This window comes from Heliangelus exortis, chromosome 7 (assembly GCF_036169615.1).
Source record: "Heliangelus exortis chromosome 7, bHelExo1.hap1, whole genome shotgun sequence".
Taxonomy (NCBI): Eukaryota; Metazoa; Chordata; class Aves; order Apodiformes; family Trochilidae; genus Heliangelus; species Heliangelus exortis.
This window is the reverse complement of record NC_092428.1, coordinates 34,529,344-34,549,502: the sequence shown is the minus strand read 5'-3', so window position 1 is coordinate 34,549,502 and position 20,159 is coordinate 34,529,344. Positions and strand designations below refer to the sequence as shown.

The 20,159-nt window shown below is 45.6% G+C and overlaps 1 protein-coding gene across 3 annotated transcripts in view; it reads left to right on the top strand.

Annotated features, from left to right (window-relative positions):
• Window positions 1-20,159, top strand: part of STK32C (serine/threonine kinase 32C) — a 43,819-nt gene that overhangs the window by 17,437 nt on the left and 6,223 nt on the right. Inside the window, exons 2-8 of one of the 3 annotated variants that reach the window (XM_071749720.1) lie at window positions 7,470-7,525; window positions 15,766-15,917; window positions 17,173-17,346; window positions 17,841-17,878; window positions 18,981-19,070; window positions 19,544-19,647; window positions 19,746-19,862. In XM_071749720.1, the coding sequence (XP_071605821.1) occupies window positions 7,470-7,525; window positions 15,766-15,917; window positions 17,173-17,346; window positions 17,841-17,878; window positions 18,981-19,070; window positions 19,544-19,647; window positions 19,746-19,862 (731 nt within the window). Of the gene's footprint in view, window positions 1-7,469; window positions 7,526-15,765; window positions 15,918-17,172; window positions 17,347-17,840; window positions 17,879-18,338; window positions 18,408-18,980; window positions 19,071-19,543; window positions 19,648-19,745; window positions 19,863-20,159 lie in introns of those variants that run through there. The other 2 variants (XM_071749719.1, XM_071749721.1) reach the window with 2 other exon arrangements.

Genomic DNA, 20,159 nt, shown 5'->3' with positions numbered 1-20,159 from the left:
TAAAGCTTTGTTCACGGTCTGTGGGAATACCAGGCAAAAGTCAATTATTGTAATGCTGGATGGGGTTTGTTAAAAAGGTGAAGTCAGGGCACATGGTGCAGCCTGTGGGCTTAGTGTGACAGAGCAGCATGAAAAATGCAGACAGTTTAAATTTGGCCCATCCTCATGTGGAGCAGAGCTTAAAAATGGAAACTGTAGGGGGGAAGCACATGAAGTGTATGTTAATTCTTCTATGGGATGGGGATGACCTATTTCTGTAAGTCATTCTCTCTAGTCAACTCCAGGCAATGAAAATGTATTTTCTGAATGGTGAATAATTTAGCGACTTTAAAGTGATTAACATAGAGAAGAAGCAATAACATGAAAGGCAGTGTGCTTTTGGAGCAAAATATGTTCATGTGCAGGAGGGCAGCACAAATCCTTTGCATCCTTTAAATTCTGTGAATTCATCCAAAGAAGGTTCCCACTGAAAGAAGGTTTAGGCTTGTGCTCATCTTCAAGACAAAGGTGAATTAAAGACCTGAGAATCTGGAGCAGTTTGCAGTGTCAGCCCCTTGGAGGTGGCTTTGGTTTCAATTGAGGATTGAAATGATGTAAAGAATTAAGTTCTCATTTCATGTTTTTGTTTGTACAGTCAGAACCACAGGGTGAGCCAAGCTGTTGAAAATCAGCAAGCTTGCTTTCTGATATTAACTAGGTATTTATTACACTGAAAGTTTGGGATGCTAATTGAAACTGTTACTGTGACATAACTGTGAAAAAGGTCTATCTTTGTTATATTAGGCAGGGCTGAAAAATGGTTAATGCTTTAAAAACTGTGCCGGAAAGCCACAGCTCATCCTGCTCTGGATCCCTGTGCTGAGTGTTTATTGGCAGGAGGAGGCAGGGCTGGAGATGCCCAGCAGCTCTGCACAGACAGAGCCTTGGTTGCTGTTCTTGATAGGAATTGCAGATAAGGCAATGAAGTTTGCTTGGCAGAATAGCTTCCCCACAGAGCAGTACAAACTGGCCTTAATTATTTTCCTGGTTGGCTTTATCAGAGACACCCAGAAAAGCTTCCTGCTCTGTAGACCCAGGAATAAATTAAAACACATTAGCCTGAAGGTCCCAGGGATAATTTTTGTCCGTGCATCATGAGCTGTGGGATGTTGCTCTTTCCTCTTCTCCCTTGGAGCCATAGCAGTCCCAGGGCATGATGCTGACAAGGGAAAAATCAACAGCATTGCTGCTGAAGAGGCTGCCCTAAGAACAGTGGGTTCTGGCCTTGCTGGCAGGACCTCTGCATGCCAACAGGAGAAGGGTCTCGGTGGTCTCAGGACAGGAACCATGGGAACACCTGCTCACTGGCAGCTCTTGGGGCACTCCTCCACTTCACCTCCTCCTTCCACTTCACCTCTGTTTTGTGTAAGCTTAGCTGCAAACTCTGCTGGCATGCTCATGTGGCCGGGATCCATCAAGCATCCCTGGACAGGCTTAAATATTTTACATTTCAGATGCAGCTGGAGGGTGCAGTGCAGGTTTTCTTCACAAGTGTGGAGGCTGAGGAGTGCTGCAACATCCATTTGTTACGAGGCAGCAAGTCTGGGGAGGAGGGGGCAGTGAAATCAGTGCAGCAGCAGCAGCAGAGCTGGCGTGTCCTGGGCACCCCACACCCTGTGGGATGGTTCCCCTGGGCAGCTGGGACAGCTGGGCTGCAAGGGTGACTTGTGGAAGAAAATAGGGAAGGGAGGATTTCTCTGAGCAGGCTGTGGTAATATAAAACCTCTTTTGCTGGCTGGGTGAGAAACGTTTATCTGGAGCTGTGTTTAAGGAGAGGAAATGATGAGCTGGATCCCATGAGATTAGGCATGCGTCCCCCAGAGAGAAAAAAACGTCTGCATCAAAGGAATTCCTAATGAAATCACTTTATTGGACTTTCAGAAGATCCATTTCTTTCCTATACCTTTTAATTTATTTTTGGAGACAGTTCTTGAACTTCTACATCCCAAATTTTATTACAAACTTAAACATTTCCTTCTCCATCCTTGTGCTTTCTGGTTCAGCACATGAGTCCCTTGTGGGCCTCTGGTTCATCTGAAGTTACTACCTTCCCACAAAATGCAGAGGATCAGAGCTGGCTGACTATAATAGTAACACATTTTTTTCTGGAAACAGTGTAATTCTTTAATGGCTGGATTTTATTTCTGATTACTGCATCCTCCTGTGAGAATCCCTTCCCTGTATTAAGCTGGCATTGCTCAGCAAGCCTTGCCTCTGCAGAGCCAGGGTGTGTGGTACCCCTGTGAGACAGGAACACGTTTCCTGGGGCTGGGAGTCAGCCCAGCAGACAGAGCCCAGACTCTGTTGTGCTGAGCAAAACAGCTCACCAGCTTCCAGTTTGCAATGGAAATGGCAAAGTTCTTTAGCAGTCACAGCACAGCCCTGAACACAGTGCCACCTAAGTATTTTTAAAGGCACCTAAAGTCATCCATTTATCTTTGATAACACATGTTGCAAAACCATTAAGTAACATTTAGCAGTTGCTTATTGCTAATGTTATGCTCCTATAAACATGCTATAAAGAATTTTTTTTTGGTAGATCAATTTTAGTTACTTGAAATAAAATCTTCTATGCTGTAGAAGTTGGGGGGGGAAAAGCAACAAAGCAGCTAAGGGCTAGAGTACACATCCAGCCTGTCAGCTTGATAAAAGATGGAAGATGAATTTGGTATTTAATTAGATTTGTTTTCTAATGCAAAATGCCATGCATTCAAGGAAGGAATGCTAGAGTGCATTTTAATGGTAATTTTCACCATCTGGGCAAAATGTAGGAGTTGGCTGTCTGGCTTTGGGTCCCTAGAGAGGAGGACTGGCACTGGAGGCAGGACACCTTGCCTGATGACATAGGAGAAGGTGACTGCCAGAGGTCTGGGTCCCTCATTTTCACCCTGTGCCCCTGGCAAAATCAACTCTTGTAGTGATGGAACTGTCCCTGAATTCATTGTCCCTCGTGACCTTCCTGATCCTCTTGTTCTATTCTGGGGTAAAGAACAGGGAGAGATGAAGACAAATATGCAGACAAGAGGTAGTGGGGAGGTGGCTGGGGTCCTCACTTGCCCAGTGTACCCAGGGCATCTCCTGCACTGTGGCCAACACCACCTCCAACTCAGTGCTGGTTACCTGAACCCACCGCCAGCTCAGCTGGGTGGTTAATGGATAACCCCTTGGCCTCCCTGGGCTGTTATTACAAACTGGTGTAGGTTTTCTAGGAGAAATAGCATTTGTAAAGCATGCAGAACAGAAGGGACGGGGGGCTGTGCCATCTCTGGTGCCTCCTGAGCTGGGTGGTGATGAAGCAGATGAAGGTAGTGCTCTTGCTCTCCTTTGGAAGGGTTCCTGGCCAACGCAAGCAGTATTTTTGCACTAATTAGGAATGGTTTCTAGCCAATGCAAACATTATTGTACCCAGTATCAATAACCCAGTCTTCCTAAAATGACTTTGCAGTTCCTTTGCATAGTGTATTTGATTTCTTATGGAGATTAATTTTTAATCATAGAATAACTCACTGTTTTTACATGACTTCAAACTTGTTTCCTAATAGTATGTTTGAATCCTCAGTTTCTAAAGGGGCTCATTTATAGCTTGTATTACACCTTTAATTTCTTTCATTCTCTACCAGCATTCCCTGAATTCCTGGGTAGTTAATGCTCACTTGGGTTTGCCCCAGTCACATTATACTGCATTTCTATCTTGCTCTCCCATGTAATCTTCTCTGTGGAGATGGATATGCAGAACTGATCCCCTTGCAATGCTGGAGCCCCGGCGTGCTGCTTGAGCTTTTCCCAGGGGCATGGAGGCTCTGTGCCATGTGGATGGAGCCTTCCAGTCGGAGACACAGGGATGCCTTGTGCTTGGGGGTGTCAGGCTGGGGGAGGAACTGATACTATTCCCACCCCCTGGGCTCCCTCTCTCCATCAGATACTCTGTGTTTTCTCCGGAGCTTCGTTACCTCATCACTTTGATCTCCCCAGTTTTCTCAGTCTTTGCAGTTCACTCAGGTCTGCCCTGCCTCCCTCCCTCGGTCCCGGCCGTGGCCTTTCCTTCCTGCCTGGGATCCATGGATGCTGTGACATTTTGTCTAAGCTGTAACTCTCCCTCCTCCTCTGAGCTGAAGCTCTTGGCATTTTGTGGCAGCAAGCTTGTGGTTACTGTGGCCACATATTAATGGCTCCACATCAATTACCCTGGTGCTGGCTTCCAAAGCGAGCCTGCAGCAATATAATAGGGAGACAAATGCTATTAATTATGCCAACATACAGAAATGCATTGATGGGAAGAGAAGGTTGATGGTGCTGGACTGGCCCTACAAATGTGCTATTACAAGACTCAAAAAGAGTTTCTGAGGCCCTTAGCGTTGTAGAGTCATTCCTGGAGTTAAAATTTCCTGGGTTTATTGATGAAGCTGGAAAACTTGCAGATAAATAGTGAAAGGGTGGCTTGATCCTTGAAACATGGTTTTGAATTTTCTGTTTTTCACCACATTTGAGGCTATTTGATACTGGATTTACTGACTGCATCCCTTGTTTTCCTGCTATTGGACATACGTGCCAGATCCTGAAGTTGAACCCTCACTGGGTGTACTCTGTGTATTTGAAGGCTTATGGTCCTTTTATCTTGCCAGACTTTTAGGTATCTTGTGAATAAATTCAGAATAAACAACAAAAATATTGAAAACATTAACAATTTTAAGGTAGTAAAGAAAAAATGTAATTTTTTTTGCATCTCACGTTGAGGCACACTCATCCTCCTGGATAAAGAATTTTTTGCAGAGAAAACTATTCTTCAGTCTCGCTATTTCACTAGAAAATAGAAGCTGTGTGTCCAATCTGCTTTATCACACAGAACATTTTGTGACTGCGATCAAATCTTAATTACAGAGATGTCAGTGCAGGGCCCAGCCCTCCCTTGTGAAGTGGGCTGGGCTGGACTCGGCTGTGTGAGGTTTGGTGGGGTCCAGTAGGCACATGAAGCCCTCTACCATCCTGCTTTTTGTGCCTCTCTGCAGACTGAGAACAAAACCAAAGCAAAAACTAAGCAAATCCAGGACATGGTATTTATCTTTATTTGTGATTCATGGTTCGTCACTTGATGCCAGGCAGAGTCAGGATGAGACGAGTCCTCTCTCCTGGCAAATACTGTCCATCTTCTTATGTCCAGCACTTCCAAGTACCTGCAAAGGTGCTATATTGATAACGAGCTGTTAGAGGAGTCAGTAGGAATAATCAACCTAGTTGTTTTCCCAAGGAGGTAACAAAATACCCATTGAGGCATTCAGCACAACAGATGGCATTGGATTGTGGTGCAACCAATAAGTCAGAGTCCCTGTGCCATGGTGCTGTGCTCCCACACCTTTGTACTTTGCAGAATAGAGCAGACTGGAGTAGAAGAATGTTTCCTCTGGAAGGGACCTACAATCATCATCCAGTCTAAGTGCCTGACCACTGCAGGGCTGGCCAAGGTAAAGCAGGTTATTGAGGACACTGTCCAGATGCCTCTTAAACCCTGCCAGGCTTGAGGCATAGACTACCTCCCCAGGAAGCCTGTTGCTGGGTTTCACCACCCTCTTGGAAAAGAAATGCTTCCTAAAGCATCCCAGCTAGGTTTTCAGGTGCCTCTGCCCCTCTGGTGGGTTCCTTCAGTCCAACCTGAAGCCCAAACCTTTTCTGTAGGTACAGCTTGTGACTGTCACCACTGTGGGATGCAGGAGGCAGAGCAGTGGGTGAGGGTGGTCCTGTGAGCAGGCACAGCTGTCCCCTCCTGCTGCCTGGCAGCACCTGGCATCAAACCCCCTGCTGGCATCTGTGACTCAGGCTCCTACCAGGCACCCCCAAATAATCAGCTCTGATGGCTGTGGGTGAAAGACAGCTTTCTCCTGACAGCTCTCAGAAAGTGGAGTCTCTGGAGCATACGTAATTGCTCCAGGCAGGTTCAGGATTTCTATTTTAGAGATAATCACATATTCTGGAGTGATGTCTTGTCATTTTTAGAAATCCAATGTGTTGTGCACAAAAAGCAACATGCTGCTACTATGACTTTCTTCCTCAAATGTTGAGATTTGCTTTTTATTTAGAGGGCTTGCTCAATGATTCCTGAAGAAAGGAGTGAAACTGAAAAAAACAGTCTGTGCCTGTTCATCTAACATTATCTGAAGTTCATATCATCAGAACTGTGTACTTAATTTAATCAAAGTGACATCTCAGCCTGGTGAATATTCATATCTAGATTTGTTTCTTGACTGCTGACTGGAGCATGCTTGCTGGATCAGTTGTAGTCATGGATACATGGAAATGGCACTTTTGGTTTTGTTTTCTCAGTGGCAATGATTTTTTTTACACAATATTCCAAACATTATAATAAAGAATTGTCAAAAACTGTCCTCCTGGAGCGATGGCAGACCATGAATACTTGCACACAGTTTAATTGCCTAGAAAACATTGTTCCCTAAAGGTTTTTGCTGTGGCTGGGTTTCCTCTTTGAGTATTTCTTAGCGACAGAAGTTCAATTAATGGATTGGTTGGCCTGTGAAAAAAGGTGGGACCCATTGTCCCAGATGCTTCAGCACTGGGAGTGCTGAAGTTCTGGATTTTGGAAAGAATATTTGTGAGCAAGATGTAGCTGTGGCTGCAGGGGAGTGATAAGAAGATGACACACCACCCGTGGAGCTGATCCTTTTCTCAGGAGTTTCTGGTGGCTGTCAGAAGGATGGGGTGGCATTGGTTTCCTGTTGTGGTCTTTATTGGAGTTTCCTGGAGCGTCCCAGGGGACGAGATAGTGCATTTGCCTTTCTATGTTGCTTATGGAGTGAGGGGAGATACATGGTAGGAGTTGGCCCAGATTCTGTTTTTTATTTCATTTGGCAAAGTTTTCCGAGTTCTCCTGCAGAAAATGTCCCACAAAAGCGACAATAACAATGTTTTGGATATAAGCCTAGCACAAAAGGGTAATAGGAACTCCATGGGCATGCGTGGGCTATTGATTCATCCTCTGAGATGACAGATGTGCATTTATTTAAGGTCTGGGAGTGGGACTCAGAATATTTATAGTGAATTTTTTGCTCCCACTATTCCTGATTGATTCTGGATGGGGCCAGAGCAGGCGGTGATGGGGCCGGGTGGTGGGGCCCGGTGGTGCTCTGACTTTCTTCACACACTTATGTACCTCTCTAAGGCTCCAGCTGTGTCAGCACAGGTCAGAGCTGTGTTAAACCACTTAGTAACCTGGTTCAACCTGTTTGTAAGCTGCGTTGAGCAGGTAAAACCAGACTGTTAAAAGCAAAACAACTGCTGTCCTGCGTCTTCCCCAGGAGGCTGTGACTTTTAACAAAAGCTTGACCAATGCTCTTCAGTTGTCTCCTTATCTTCTGTTTAAATATCAATTCTTTGCAGTAAAGCGTTTACAAATCTAAATTCTTCTTTTCTTTACCTTTTAGTGAACTTTGACCACTTCCAGATTCTCCGGGCGATTGGGAAGGGCAGCTTTGGCAAGGTAGGCTTGAATGCTCGGTTTGCCTGGATGTTTTATCAGGTGTCTGCTGTTATGTACTTACAGCTTATTGGAACAGAAATGGTGCTGAAATGGGCTGGGTTTATTGTCACATGATGGCTGCTAAGTAAATGTTGGAAAAATGTGTACAGGAAAATACCTGTTGCCATTTGGCTCTGCTTTAATTCTTGGCATCTTGGTGAGACAGGTGTATTTTAAACTACCATTTTACAGCAAATGTTATGATGTTTTCTGGTTCCTGGGGCAGTTTATAGGTTTTTAGGGGGGACAGGATGACAGGGAGGTGTTTGAAGTTGTTCTGGGTGATTGACTGGGTGGCATGATGTGATCAGCAGGTCCTCCTGTTCAGAAATGAGGTATGCTGAAGAGTTCTTGTTGTTTATTTTTAACAGGTTGTTTTGCCAAACACGTGGGAGAAGGTGGGCACAGCCTACCCATATGCCTTCCTTCCTGACTTTGTTCCAAGTCCGTGTGGGACCAAGGCTGATCAAAGTCTAATATTGAGTAGTGGGCAGGCTGGGGAGAGTGTGGTCACCCACATTTGTGGGCATGTCTCTGGAGTAAGAAGACATGAAAGCTGGCAGCAGAGCCCTCAGGTTTCTGAGGTTATATTAGATTATGGAGAATGATAAATGCAAGCTCAGGCCCTTCCCTAGGGTAGCGCTGCAAAGGCAAAGCAAACAGCAGGGGAAAGTCTCCCCAGGCACTCCTGGTGAAAACAGGAACTCTCAGGGTCTTGTGACTCCTGCTCATTGTCAGACCAAAATTGATTAAAAAATAGCAGCTTTTTTTCCAAGCTTGTATGAGAAGACTCATACTTCTCAATATGAACTTCCCAGGGAAAAGAGGTTTTATGCTCTTGAGCAGCAGCATTTGGTGTTGGAAAATTAATTCTGCTCAGAACAAAAAAGGAGAAAGAAATATTCTTGTCTCAGGGCAGGACCTTTTTTGTTTTGAAGAGAGCTGCTCCTCATGGCTGCTTCCTTCTCTGTTTATGTTAAAGAAAGGTTAAGTCTAGCATGTAGCAGTCTATCAGTCATCAGAACTGCATATACACTTCCAACAAAATGCTGAGATGATTCATCTGTCATCTTTCTGGATAATTATGTCAATATGCAAAATTTCCTTTGATGCTGAGAAAAGATTTTTACATTTACAACTTGCATTTAATTGCAGATAACTTAGAATGACCTATCTGAAAACTCTTATTTGAAATGTATGCGTAGTTGACTTGGTTTGGGTGCTTTCAGTACTTCCCTGCCTACGTTCAGGAAGGTTTTTAGGAACCAGTGTCCATCTGGTGAGTGACCCGTGAGACCTGTGGCACCCTGTGATCTCCCAGTGGTGGCACCTCTGAGGCACTGACTGCCTGGATGGCTTTGAGCAAGGCATTTGTTCTCCACTGGCAGTGGGGTCCAGACCTGCCAGGCTCTGGTCTGACATGGCTGGCATAAACCAGGCTTTGAAAAGCAGAAAGTGCCCTGCTTTGCTAATGCTAATACCAGTTGCTCAGTGGCTTCAGTTTGATGAGCCTTTGCATCAGTTTGTACCATGCCAAGCCATCCCACAGCACACCCCCACCAGCTGGTTAACCAAGAGCATGGGATGGTTCAGCAGCAGGTGCAGGATTTGGTAAAGATAAAACTGAAGCTATGCTGGACAACAGGATTGTCTGTGGATCCTTACAAGCTGCAGTTGGGATGTTCTGTTAATGCTCGAGCTGGACAATCCAATTACAAATCACTTAATGTCAGAAATGATAAGGAACAATGTCCTCTGTTCTTAGGAAATTATGACTATATCAGCATGATACAGCAAATATGCCCTATGTGCATTTAGAGCAGTTTATTAAAGTGAATATTGTCTGGGTTTACCCAAAGCATTATGGGGTGTATCTCTTGTTACTCTAGGCAGCACCCCACTTCAGTGATGTTTGCAGGCTACTTTCTCCTTTTCCTCACATTCAGACAATTAATTAATCAATCCAAGAGCAGTATGAGTGTTTGTCCAGGCACAGAAAACCTCTCTCCGTTGCAGTGGATGGGCAGGCTGGGTCCCTGGCATGCAGAGCCTGGTGTGTGCAGGACTCTGCCATGCATGTGAACACGTGTGTGTTGTTTGCACGTGGAGCAGAGCATGAGCTGCCCAGCGTCCTGGAGACCCCACAGCTCCTCAGGACAGAAAACCTTCTCTTGCCATGCCCAGGCACACCATCAGAAGCTGTGCACTGTGACTCCTCTGCTTCTCATGCCGTTCTCTGCCCAAGATGAGTGGATTTAGGGGGGAAGAGGCAGAAATGACCGATTCTCAAGCCTCACCTGGCTGCAGTTCTGTCATTTTGGTACCCACTGCTTTTTTGTCTCTTGCTTTGTCTTTCTAAGTGCTGCTTCAGCACTGGGGAAACAGGGAAAAGAAGAATGAGCAGAGGGAAAGGTCAAGCTGCTCAGCCTGTTGTGATCTGAGAGCTTCTGAGAAAATGGCCACGAAATATTGAACAAGGTTTGTGAGCAGCATAAGGAAGAGGATGTGATTTTTTGGGTGCTTGAGTCCGCAGGCAGTGCTTTTCTCCGTCTGTCCCTCCCCTGGCAGTGCTGGTGGCCAGCTCCAGGTCTGCTGCAGGTCCATCCCAAGCTGCTGCAAACTCCTGGGTGTGTGTATTGATGTGGTGTGGATAGCAACGATGCTGGCTGTTTCTGTAGTCTCATAAAATAGAAAGATTAGGAATGAAAACATTGATGCATTTTAAATTTAGTGCTTTCCATTTTCATACAAACTGGAGATTTTTTCTCTGAAATAGAACCTTAACCATAGTATTGTTTTGACAATTACAAATTGCTTTTCTTATGCTTTATACTTTTTTATTCTTATTCACCTGTCACAGTTGTGATAAACTTTTTTTTCCTTTATGATCAGGAATTCTACCTTTCTTGCAGGAAAATATTCTGTATGGTAAACACATGTGATTTTTTAAAGAAAGAAAATAAAAGAAAGGAACAGTGTTTTGTGTCTCAGCTTTTTAGTCTCACCTCCCATTTAGGTACTATTTATGTACAAATCCATCAAGAATCCTTCTGTTCACTCACAGAGCTGCAGTAAATAATTGTGCTATATTATTAATTTTTATCTAAAAATTCTTTTTTTATGTTCTCAAAATACCTCTAGATAAAGGGAGAGGCAGTATAAAATATGTATCACTCATATCCAGCAAAGGGAGCAGTTAAACCAAACCACACTGAAGGTTAAATGAGAACCAGCCCATTTTTCACAGCTTGGTGGCATCTTGGGTACAAGCGTCTGGGGTGTGATGGTTCTTAGTGTTACTTTGCACTGCTTTGGGCTTGATGCTGAAATACAGGGAGTTTCAGTGCCGAGGAGCTTCACCAGAGGAGACGTCTACCAGGGCAGATCCCTTGGTAGCAATCTGGCAGTAAACAAATCAGCACCATGGCGCAAGCTTCTGCCAGTGGCAAATTCAGCATTTGGCTGCAAGTAGCATTGTATTCCTCTGGAGGGTTTTGCAGTGTGAAATGTGTGTCCCCTTCTTTCTTAGCTGAAAAGCTATAGCTCTATTTATTTACTTCGGCACGGAATGGAAACTTGGGTGCCCGGGAGGCGGGTTGAAGCAGCAGCAGCAGCAGCAGAGGAACGGAGGCGTTCAGCCACATCGCTCTCGGTGCCGCTGCCCGGCACTGCCGTTCTGAGATGAGTGATGAGGTTTTTCAAAATAGCACAGGGAGTGTTCTTGCCTTGGGATCAGGAAAAGCTTCAACATCAATTTTCGTTCAGAGATTAAATAAAGCCCTCCATTCTTCACTGGGAATAATTAGATTTCTCTCTGTTCCTAAGTTTTTATCAAATGCATTACTAAAAAAAAAATCGCTTTGTCTGCCTCTTTGACCAGCGTATAAAACATCCCAGAATGTAATCATGGCTGTAATGAAAGATGACTCTAAATACAAGTCTTGTATGCCAGCCACAGGAAGATGTGCCTCCCATGGGAAGATTTGTTCACTTTAGTTGTATACTGGGGTCCCAGACCTTGTGTAAATCTGCTGGAGTGCTTCTGAGCTGAGTAAACATTGGATCCAAGTTTGGGTCCATCCAAAAGACAGAAAGGAGATGAGTCACGATGTCTTCAGGGATATCTGCAGGTTGGTCTGACTTCTCATCATTCTTCTTTAAACAATATTATGGGTGCCCAACAGCCTTTCTGCAGGAAGCAGAAGAGCTCCAGAGCTCATCTCCCTATTTGTCCATTCCTGCTCTTGGCAGAGCTGTCCCTGTGGTGAGGAACACAGTTCCTGTCCACTGGAGACCTCCCCAGCAAGGCTCTGCTCCTCTGCATCCACAGGGTCATCAGTTCTGAGCCACTGCACATCAAGCATACTTGCTCAGGGCTCTGACCAAAGGGTGATACAATGTGACTACACCTTTTGTTTTAAAATTTAGTAAAGACATCAGATGTAGAGCTATCTGACTGTGGTTTCTGTCAAATGATGTAACTATAGCTGGCATGAAGAAGGGAGAGGGTGGAGAATGAGGACAAACAAAAGTAAAGAAAAAGGCTCTCTCCTTTTCTGTTCCTTAGGTTGATATGCTGTCACTTCTTTAGTTTTTCCACGTTCATTTGGATTTATGTCTCTCAGGAGGTGAAGAGGTCTATATGTTTTTTGGAGCTGCAAGTCAAATAATCGCCCATACCCAAAACTCAATTATAGAAATGTCTGTTTAATGTCTGACGAGATGTTGTTTTCTCAGTGTGACATTGAAAGCAAGTGCTGAATCTGAACCACCTAGAAGTGCTTTAAATCATAGGATTCAGAGCATGAAAATAACATTTTGCATCCCCCTCTCATGGATTCTTGCAGGAAAAGTGAAAAATATTCCATAAAACCAGCTGAAGGGGCTCAGTATCCCACTTTCTGTGCAGGTGCCAGCAAGGAGAACATCTCCTGACACAGTTTGTGCGTGATGGTTGTGTGATGTTTGTGTCAACAGCAAGGCAGAAATGGGGTTTGTTCTCACAGCATATACAATCTGTGCAAGCTGTCTCTGTGAGATGTGTTTTCCTGCTTGGTGCAGGGAGTGCAGGCCAGGTTCCCAGAGGGTACAAATCTGTAGGGGCCTCTTGGGCATCAAGGAGGTGGGTGCTGGAGGAGAGGCTAGAACACCTTCACAAGGCTGTGGAGTTGGGGTCACTAATGTGTGGCATGCTGGGGTGCCATCCTGAGCAGCAGCTTTTAGTTTAGGTTTTTATTTCTAGCAGGAGCAACTGAGAAAAGGCTTTTCAATGGAAGTGTTGACACAACCTGAAAACACCAGCAGGCTTAATAGGTATAAAATTTTTATCAGCTACTGTTACCACTTGGCTGTAGCAAACAGCAGCACTGGATTAAAGAGATTTTAATGATTTATAGTGTTCTGACAAACCAGTGCTTCATCAATCTTGTGATGAAGCATAACTTTTCAGCAGGGAAAAAGCAAAGTTGAAAGAGTGCATGAAAAGCATCTTAAGGAGTGGTGGGTGTTCGGGATCAAAACCAAAATCAGCTCTTGGAGATGTGAAGGCAGATTTGTTGAATGGGTCACCTAAGGATTGCTGTCATTTCCCATTCACTGCAACTTTGCACCTTTTAATTTACTTTATACCTGAGCAGATGGGTTCTGGTTTCCCCACCCGGGAGCACCAAAGGCCGGCAGGCTGCTCTGTGCAAGCCTGGCCCTGAGTGGTGCCTTGGGCCTGCTCCAGTCCACTTCTGCTCAAGTGCTGCACTTTTTAATGATAACTCTTACCTTAAAGATGGGTGTTACAAAGCCAAGAGTTACTTTTCCCCGCCTGTTACTTTTTTAGTATCACCTAGGTCAGCAGTCCCTGTTTGTCTCCTCTGAATTAATGCGGCAGCTGCAGCTGGTGAGCAAAGGCTGAGATTGTCCCAGATTCCATGAGAAGAAGCTGCCAGCTATGGTGACAATACAGGCATTGTCACTGTCCGGGGCTCCACATAGAGAGGTGGAAGTGGGATATGTGAAATGCTCATCTCGTGTCCCGGGTGGCAGGCACAGGCTCCAGCCCCCCGGCCTCCAGCGCAGTGAAAGCAAAGGCAGCTGGATGCAAACCACTTGGCAGCAGCTGAATGTTCAGGGTATCTGGGACTCTATTAAATCTTTTATGTGCCATGTCTTGAGCAATATCCTACCAGCTGATGCCTGCCTTCTGCTTCGTGGATCTGGCAGCATGACATACAATTTTTTCTAATGGCTGTATTTAACCACTGAAAATTTCCTTTGTGTGGCGAGGGACCGCATTATGTGGGATGAGGACAAAGTGGTCTCTTCTTTCTGCTTTCTTGTGTTGCTTCACATTGTAGATCAGCTTGAAATGGACTGAGATTAATTTGAAAAGCCACTCTGACTTGTTACTGAGTAGATGTTTATTCCTTCCCCAGGAACAGATGCGTGAACGGAGAAGCACACAAAAACAAAGATACGTGTTGGGGCAGTGATGTGTCTGTGCGTGGGATGCATGTCTGTAGCCAAAGGGTTCTGACCTCTGGCACTGGACCTAAGCACAGGGGCTGGTCAGGGCAGGACCAGTACTGGCCCTGATGCCCACAGGTGCAGGTTGCCCACTTCCAGCTCATCCCATGGGGCTGCCTCTGCCACCCTGGCCTTTTGGGAGGCTTGGCTAGGAGAGGGACCTTCCCATCAACACCCACAGTGGTGTTTTTTTCCAAAGAACAGAAATTTCCAGAGTGCTTGAAACTCGTGTTGCTTTGTATGTAGGTGATGTGATTCCATTGCAGAAAACTATTTATTATGATTACAGAGTACAAGAAGTTTTCATCATTTTCTCATTTATTATACCAGGTTTCCATTTTCCCTGCAGAGAAGCGAGAAGCAAATGATGTAAATACACAATGCAATACCTGTTAAAGATATTGCTAGTCACAAGCTAAAAACATAAATAGTTAGAAATTAATGGGCTTCTAGCCACAGTGGGAAATAAACTGACATCAGGAGAGAATGTTGTTCAGTGCCTGGATGGCTGTTGGTCAAAAGCTTATTTTTAGGGAAGCTGCATAGCAATGACCATATTTTACAGGGATGTTATTGTGTCTTTTCTGCTTAAAGAATTTATAAAATATATTTATGCCAGGTTTACTGAATGTATGGCCAGTTTAGTCTGCTTTAGGTTGGCTCCTGCAGTGACAGGCAGCTGGAAGTAGTGGTTGGGTCGGGGACTGATGACCCCATGGCCTGGGATGCTCCAAACCATGGCCATGGGGCTGAGCCCGCTCAGTGCCAGCACCTGCCTCTGGGCAAGGTGTGAGTTGGACCAGAGGCAATTGCTCAGGTCAGGCTGCCCAAGCAGGGAGCTGTTCATGTGAGGGCTGAGGTGAGCCTGGAGTTATTTCAGCACATAATTTTCTGTCCTTACCATAATTGCAATGATAGCTGCAAAACAGTCGCCATAATTGCAGTGAGTGTTGCTAATTGGGATGTTTTTATCAGGCTAATGATAACCACTGATTATTTTGTCACCTTCCTGCTGTAATGTGTCCTTGATGAGATTATATTGTGCACTGTTATCACTTGCATATGGTTATTAATGGCAGGACTTTAGAAGTGCAGGAGAGTTGGGCAACTCCTGCCTGTTGATAATGTGTTCTGCACCCACAGGAGCTCCTGTTCTTTGCTCCTGTGTGCTGTAAATGTGACCTATTCCCAAAGGAGCTCCTGCAGCACCCTTGGACCAGCAGCCCCAGACCAGCATCCCCCAGAGAGGGGCTGGATAGCCAAAATGCCAAATTCTTTCTTTTTTCAAAGAGCATACATCCAGTGCATTGTAATCATGGACATCATAATTACAAGAGGACAAACTTAATTACACCAGATGCAGAAATTTCATTAGTTCATCTAAAAATAGTTACCTTGATGATGAATTAACTTTTTTAGCTACAGTTACCTTGGTAATTAAGGCATCACTGTCACTCAGAAGCACTGAGGGCAGCAGACCAGAGGCAGTGCAGGCTGCAAACCCAGAGTCACTCTGGTAAAGCACTTGAGATTGTGTTTGATCACAGCAGTGTGCCACAGAGGGACCCATCCTGGGGCTGGTGCCAGTGGGTGTGAGCAGGGGGAAGAAGAGAGAGAAGCCCTGCGAGAGCCCACAGAATATTTTACTAAATCTCTCTTTTCCCTCCCCTTCTGTGGTGCCTCAGGTGTGCATTGTGCAGAAGAGAGACACTGAGAAGATGTACGCCATGAAGTACATGAACAAGCAGCAGTGCATCGAAAGGGATGAGGTGCGCAACGTGTTCAGAGAGCTGGAAATCCTGCAGGAGATCGAGCACGTCTTCCTGGTGAATCTCTGGTGAGTGCCTCCCCCCCTCTGCCCTCAGTCCCACATGCTTGGGGGTCAGGGATGTCCCGCTGAGCTGCTGCAATGGAAACATTACCCAGAAACAAGGATGGGCTTTGTCACTGCTCACACAGTACAGTTGGTATTAACTGATTTGCAGTGTAACTACTTTGAGTGAAATTGCTGAAAAAAAGTTATGAGATGTCTTCAGATTATCAGGTGCATGGCCTTTTGCTGGACAGCAAATAAGGGCAAAACTGTGCTTCACAACACATTCACTGGCCAAAGAAAATGTATTCCTTTAGAGCTCAGATACGTCAGAATCCAGTTTTGCATAGCAAATGAATTTACAGGTTTTAGGAAATAGTACATTATATCCTATGAGCCTTGGTTGGTTTGGGATGAGTCCTCTGCAGTCAGGCTCATGACCCCCTCCCGGACCCTCTGTCCTCTCTCTGCCTTCCCCCTGGGTGGGTATCTGAACATTCAGAAAGTTTTTTATCCAAAGTGATGGAAATTGATAGCAATTTGCATCCTTTTTGCTAATATTTATTCTTTCAGCATCTTGGCAATTGCAAATATACTTTTCCCAACAAGTAATGAAATTCTTGAGGAAATTTGCTCTTGTAGCAGTTTTCCTCTGTCAGCTCATACTTTTAGAATAAGCCTACATTTAAAATGAGAGCAGAAAAGTGTGATTCATAAGTATTACACAATCCCACATACTCTTTCCTCAGAAATGCTGTCACCAAATACAACAATTGAGTGTTGTTTGGTAGTGTATCCTCGCTGCTGTCAGTCTCCTGCAGGATCCACTGCAGATTTATAGAGGCGTTTTACTCTACAGTAAATATAAATTGCTTCTTCTGGGTTTTGTGGTTAAATTAGCACTTGTGTTTTCCAATTCTTTTTCAGGACAGGCAGAGCTATTTTAAGTATAGGTTTGTCATATTGGTCACGATTGAAAATACTAAGTTTCTCTGAAGTGAGTGGCTAGCAAAGCCCTGAGCTCTGCCTGTGGCTCTGCCTCTCGTGGGGGTTCCTGGCAGCACTCAGGGGGTGATGGTGCCAGGGCAAGGGGGGTTCTTGAGGATACTTCTCTCTTCAGAAGAAATAAGGCTTGTGGTAGCAATAGGTTAGAGAGCAGGAGAGCAGCTTGAGCTGCACTGGCTTAATTAAAAAGGTGTCTCCGCAAAGCTGGCAGATGGTGGTCATGGGGATGTCTGTGAGCCCCTGCCTGCTTGCTGACCCATGTCTGGACCCGCAGGTACTCCTTCCAGGATGAGGAGGACATGTTCATGGTGGTGGATTTGCTTCTGGGTGGTGACCTGCGCTACCACCTGCAGCAAAACGTCCAGTTCACAGAAGAGACGGTCAGGCTGTACATCTGTGAGATGGCTCTGGCGCTCGACTACCTGCGGAGTCAGCACATTATCCACAGGTAACCCTGCAGGAGCTGCCTGGCACTGCCCTGCCCCTGGCTGCTCCAGGTTGGGTGCTGCTGTCCTTACTGTCACCTGTGTCCCTGCCTCAGGGATCTGCTGGTGCTGAACCCAGGGGCTGTGCTGGTCTTGGGCACCCTCCTGCCTGCTGCCCCATTGCTTGGGGGAAGCCTGACATTGCCCTGGGGACTGATGGTGCCTTCCGGGGTGGGTTCCAAGACCACCAATGTTTTCACAGAAATAGACCCAATATTGTGTTACTCATTTTCTGTAGAAACAATGCCTGAACAAGTCAGATGCTCCAACTTTTTTTTTCCCAGGAAAAGCTATTTCTATTCCATCATAAAAGGACTAGGCGACTTGTCTTGTGTTAGAGGTTGTTTTATTTGTTTCCATTTTTTGATAAATAAAGAAGTTGCAGCTTTTTTGCAGGTTGTTGAGTATCATACTTTATGTGAGATTTCATCCTGCTGTAACCTTGTTCCTTTTCCAGAGATGTAAAACCAGACAACATCCTTCTCGACGAGCAAGGTAGGATCTCTCTGCCTGCCTTTGTCTGTCTCCTTCATTCCAGGGACAGATTTGTTACAGTCCTGAGCGCTGCATGTCTTGCTATCTGGAAAAAATGTGGAAAAGGCACCGCTCCTTCTGAGGGATGGGCATTATGCCAGGGAAGATGCAGTCAGGGCAGCCCCCTCCTCGAGCCCTCGTGCTCTCCTCCCTCACTGCTGCCCTGGTGCACAGGTCCCCATGCCAGAGCTGTTGTCCAGGCACCAGGGGAGGGCATAGGAGCTGACTTTGTGGGCTTTAGGGTCACCAGTCTGGATGGACACTTCAGGATAGATACCTTGTCTTCTGGGGGTGAGTTCAGGAACCTTCATGAGAGCATCATTGGTAATACTGTCTGGTATGGTGTCTGGTGGCCTGTCTGGTGTCTGGTGGCCTGCATGGCAGAAATACTACAGAGGTCCTGTAATGGCCTCTTTTCCAGGAGCGGATCTTATAAAATGAAGACAGTCTATCAGAGTATAAAGCCCAAACACAAATGGAACAAAGGAGATGTAAGAGTGAGGCAGCCAGTGATTTACACACTTCTTTCATTGCTGCCTTGCAGGTGGTGAGCAGAGAGCAGCCTGCAGAGGAAGGTGGGTGGGCTTCCTGGATGCCAGGCTGGCTTGAAAATAATGACCTTTTCTGAATATTAGCTTTCAGCCCTGATGACAGGGAAAGTAGAAACTGAGAGAAAGTGTTCCAGCACTTTTGGAACTAGCTTAATGTTTTCTTCCTGCAGGCTCAGGTCTCAGGAGGTGTTATGGTTTCATTCAGCTGACTTGTCCTGTTGGCTGTGGTCTGCAGTGTCTCAGATCTGGGTCTAGGTCTAGACTAGGTCTCAGCTGGCCTATGTTATTAGTTTGCATGGTTTAAAATCCAGACCTAAAGCTAGTTCCCAGTCAGTCCCCTGAGCAGCTTGAGGTCCGGGGAGAGCTCCAGAGTCAGTAACAGCCATTTGGTGGGTCTGGCCCTGACCTTCCTGTGCCTGAACTACACCATCCAAAACAAATGTATTCTGACTCTTCATTGCCACTGTTCTGCACTGCGATTAACGCCTTCTTAAAATGTGTCTTTATTTAAGGTCATGCACATTTAACAGATTTTAATATTGCAACAATAATTAGGGACGGTGAAAGAGCAACTGCATTAGCTGGAACAAAGCCATACATGGGTAAGAAATAATAGTGGTTCCTTACGTCTGTATTTTGCATTTGAGTGTGCTCACTGCATGCTGCCTGACAGTCTGTCTGAATTAATTGAGCTCATTAATGCATGTGCCCAAGTCATTCAGTAGAGCCTTGTTGTTAGAAAAGTGAGACCCCAGAGTGCCTGAGTTGCTGAGCACCCCCTCCCCATCCCACCTTGCCTTCCCTCTGGCCCCATGCTGGGATGGGCTGTGTCCCAATGGGTGCTGGGGACCCTCTGCCATCCCTCTGCCCGTGTGCCTGATAAACCACCAGCGGCAAGACTGGTGCTGCTGTGCTGCTATGCTGCTGCTGAGGCTCGCCTTGCCTTGCAAAGCCTACCCTTGGGCAGTCGTGCATAAAAATAAGTGCCAGGTTCACACACTGACTTACATAAAAACTGCGAGAGAGACAAACCAAAGTCACCCAATAACCTGTTGTGTTTGCCTTTTCTGTTCAGCCCCGGAGATTTTCCATTCCTTCCTGAGCGGCGGGACAGGATACTCCTTTGAGGTTGACTGGTGGTCTCTGGGCATCATGGCTTATGAGCTGCTTCGGGGCTGGGTAGGGCTCCTGGGCTGTCCAGGCTCTCAGGACACACTGTTGGAATGTCTGCAGAAGGGAACAGGAATTTTGTCTCATCTTTCTGTTTTTTCCCTCAGAGGCCGTATGACATCCACTCCAACAACCCCGTGGAGTCTTTGGTTCAGCTCTTCAGCACTGTCAGCGTTCAGTACTCATCTACATGGTCAAAAGACATGGTTGCTATGTTAAGAAAGGTAAATAGTCCTACAGGGCTGGTTTGCACTGAGTATTAGCTGCAGTGTATGGAACTGGGTGGAAAATTTTCAGCATATTAATAAATAATGTGAAGTTTAAATAGGACTAATTTTTATGACCTTGTTATTGCTGTTTGACTGATGCTTGAGCACAGATTAATCTTGTGTTTTGCTTATTCATTATCCCTGTAACAAGATACATGATGTTTGATAGCAAGGGAAGGAAAAGGACTGGGTTTGGTATTGCAATCAAATCTGACTTGGTCTAGAGCTGAGCCCTTCCTCATCCCCCCCATG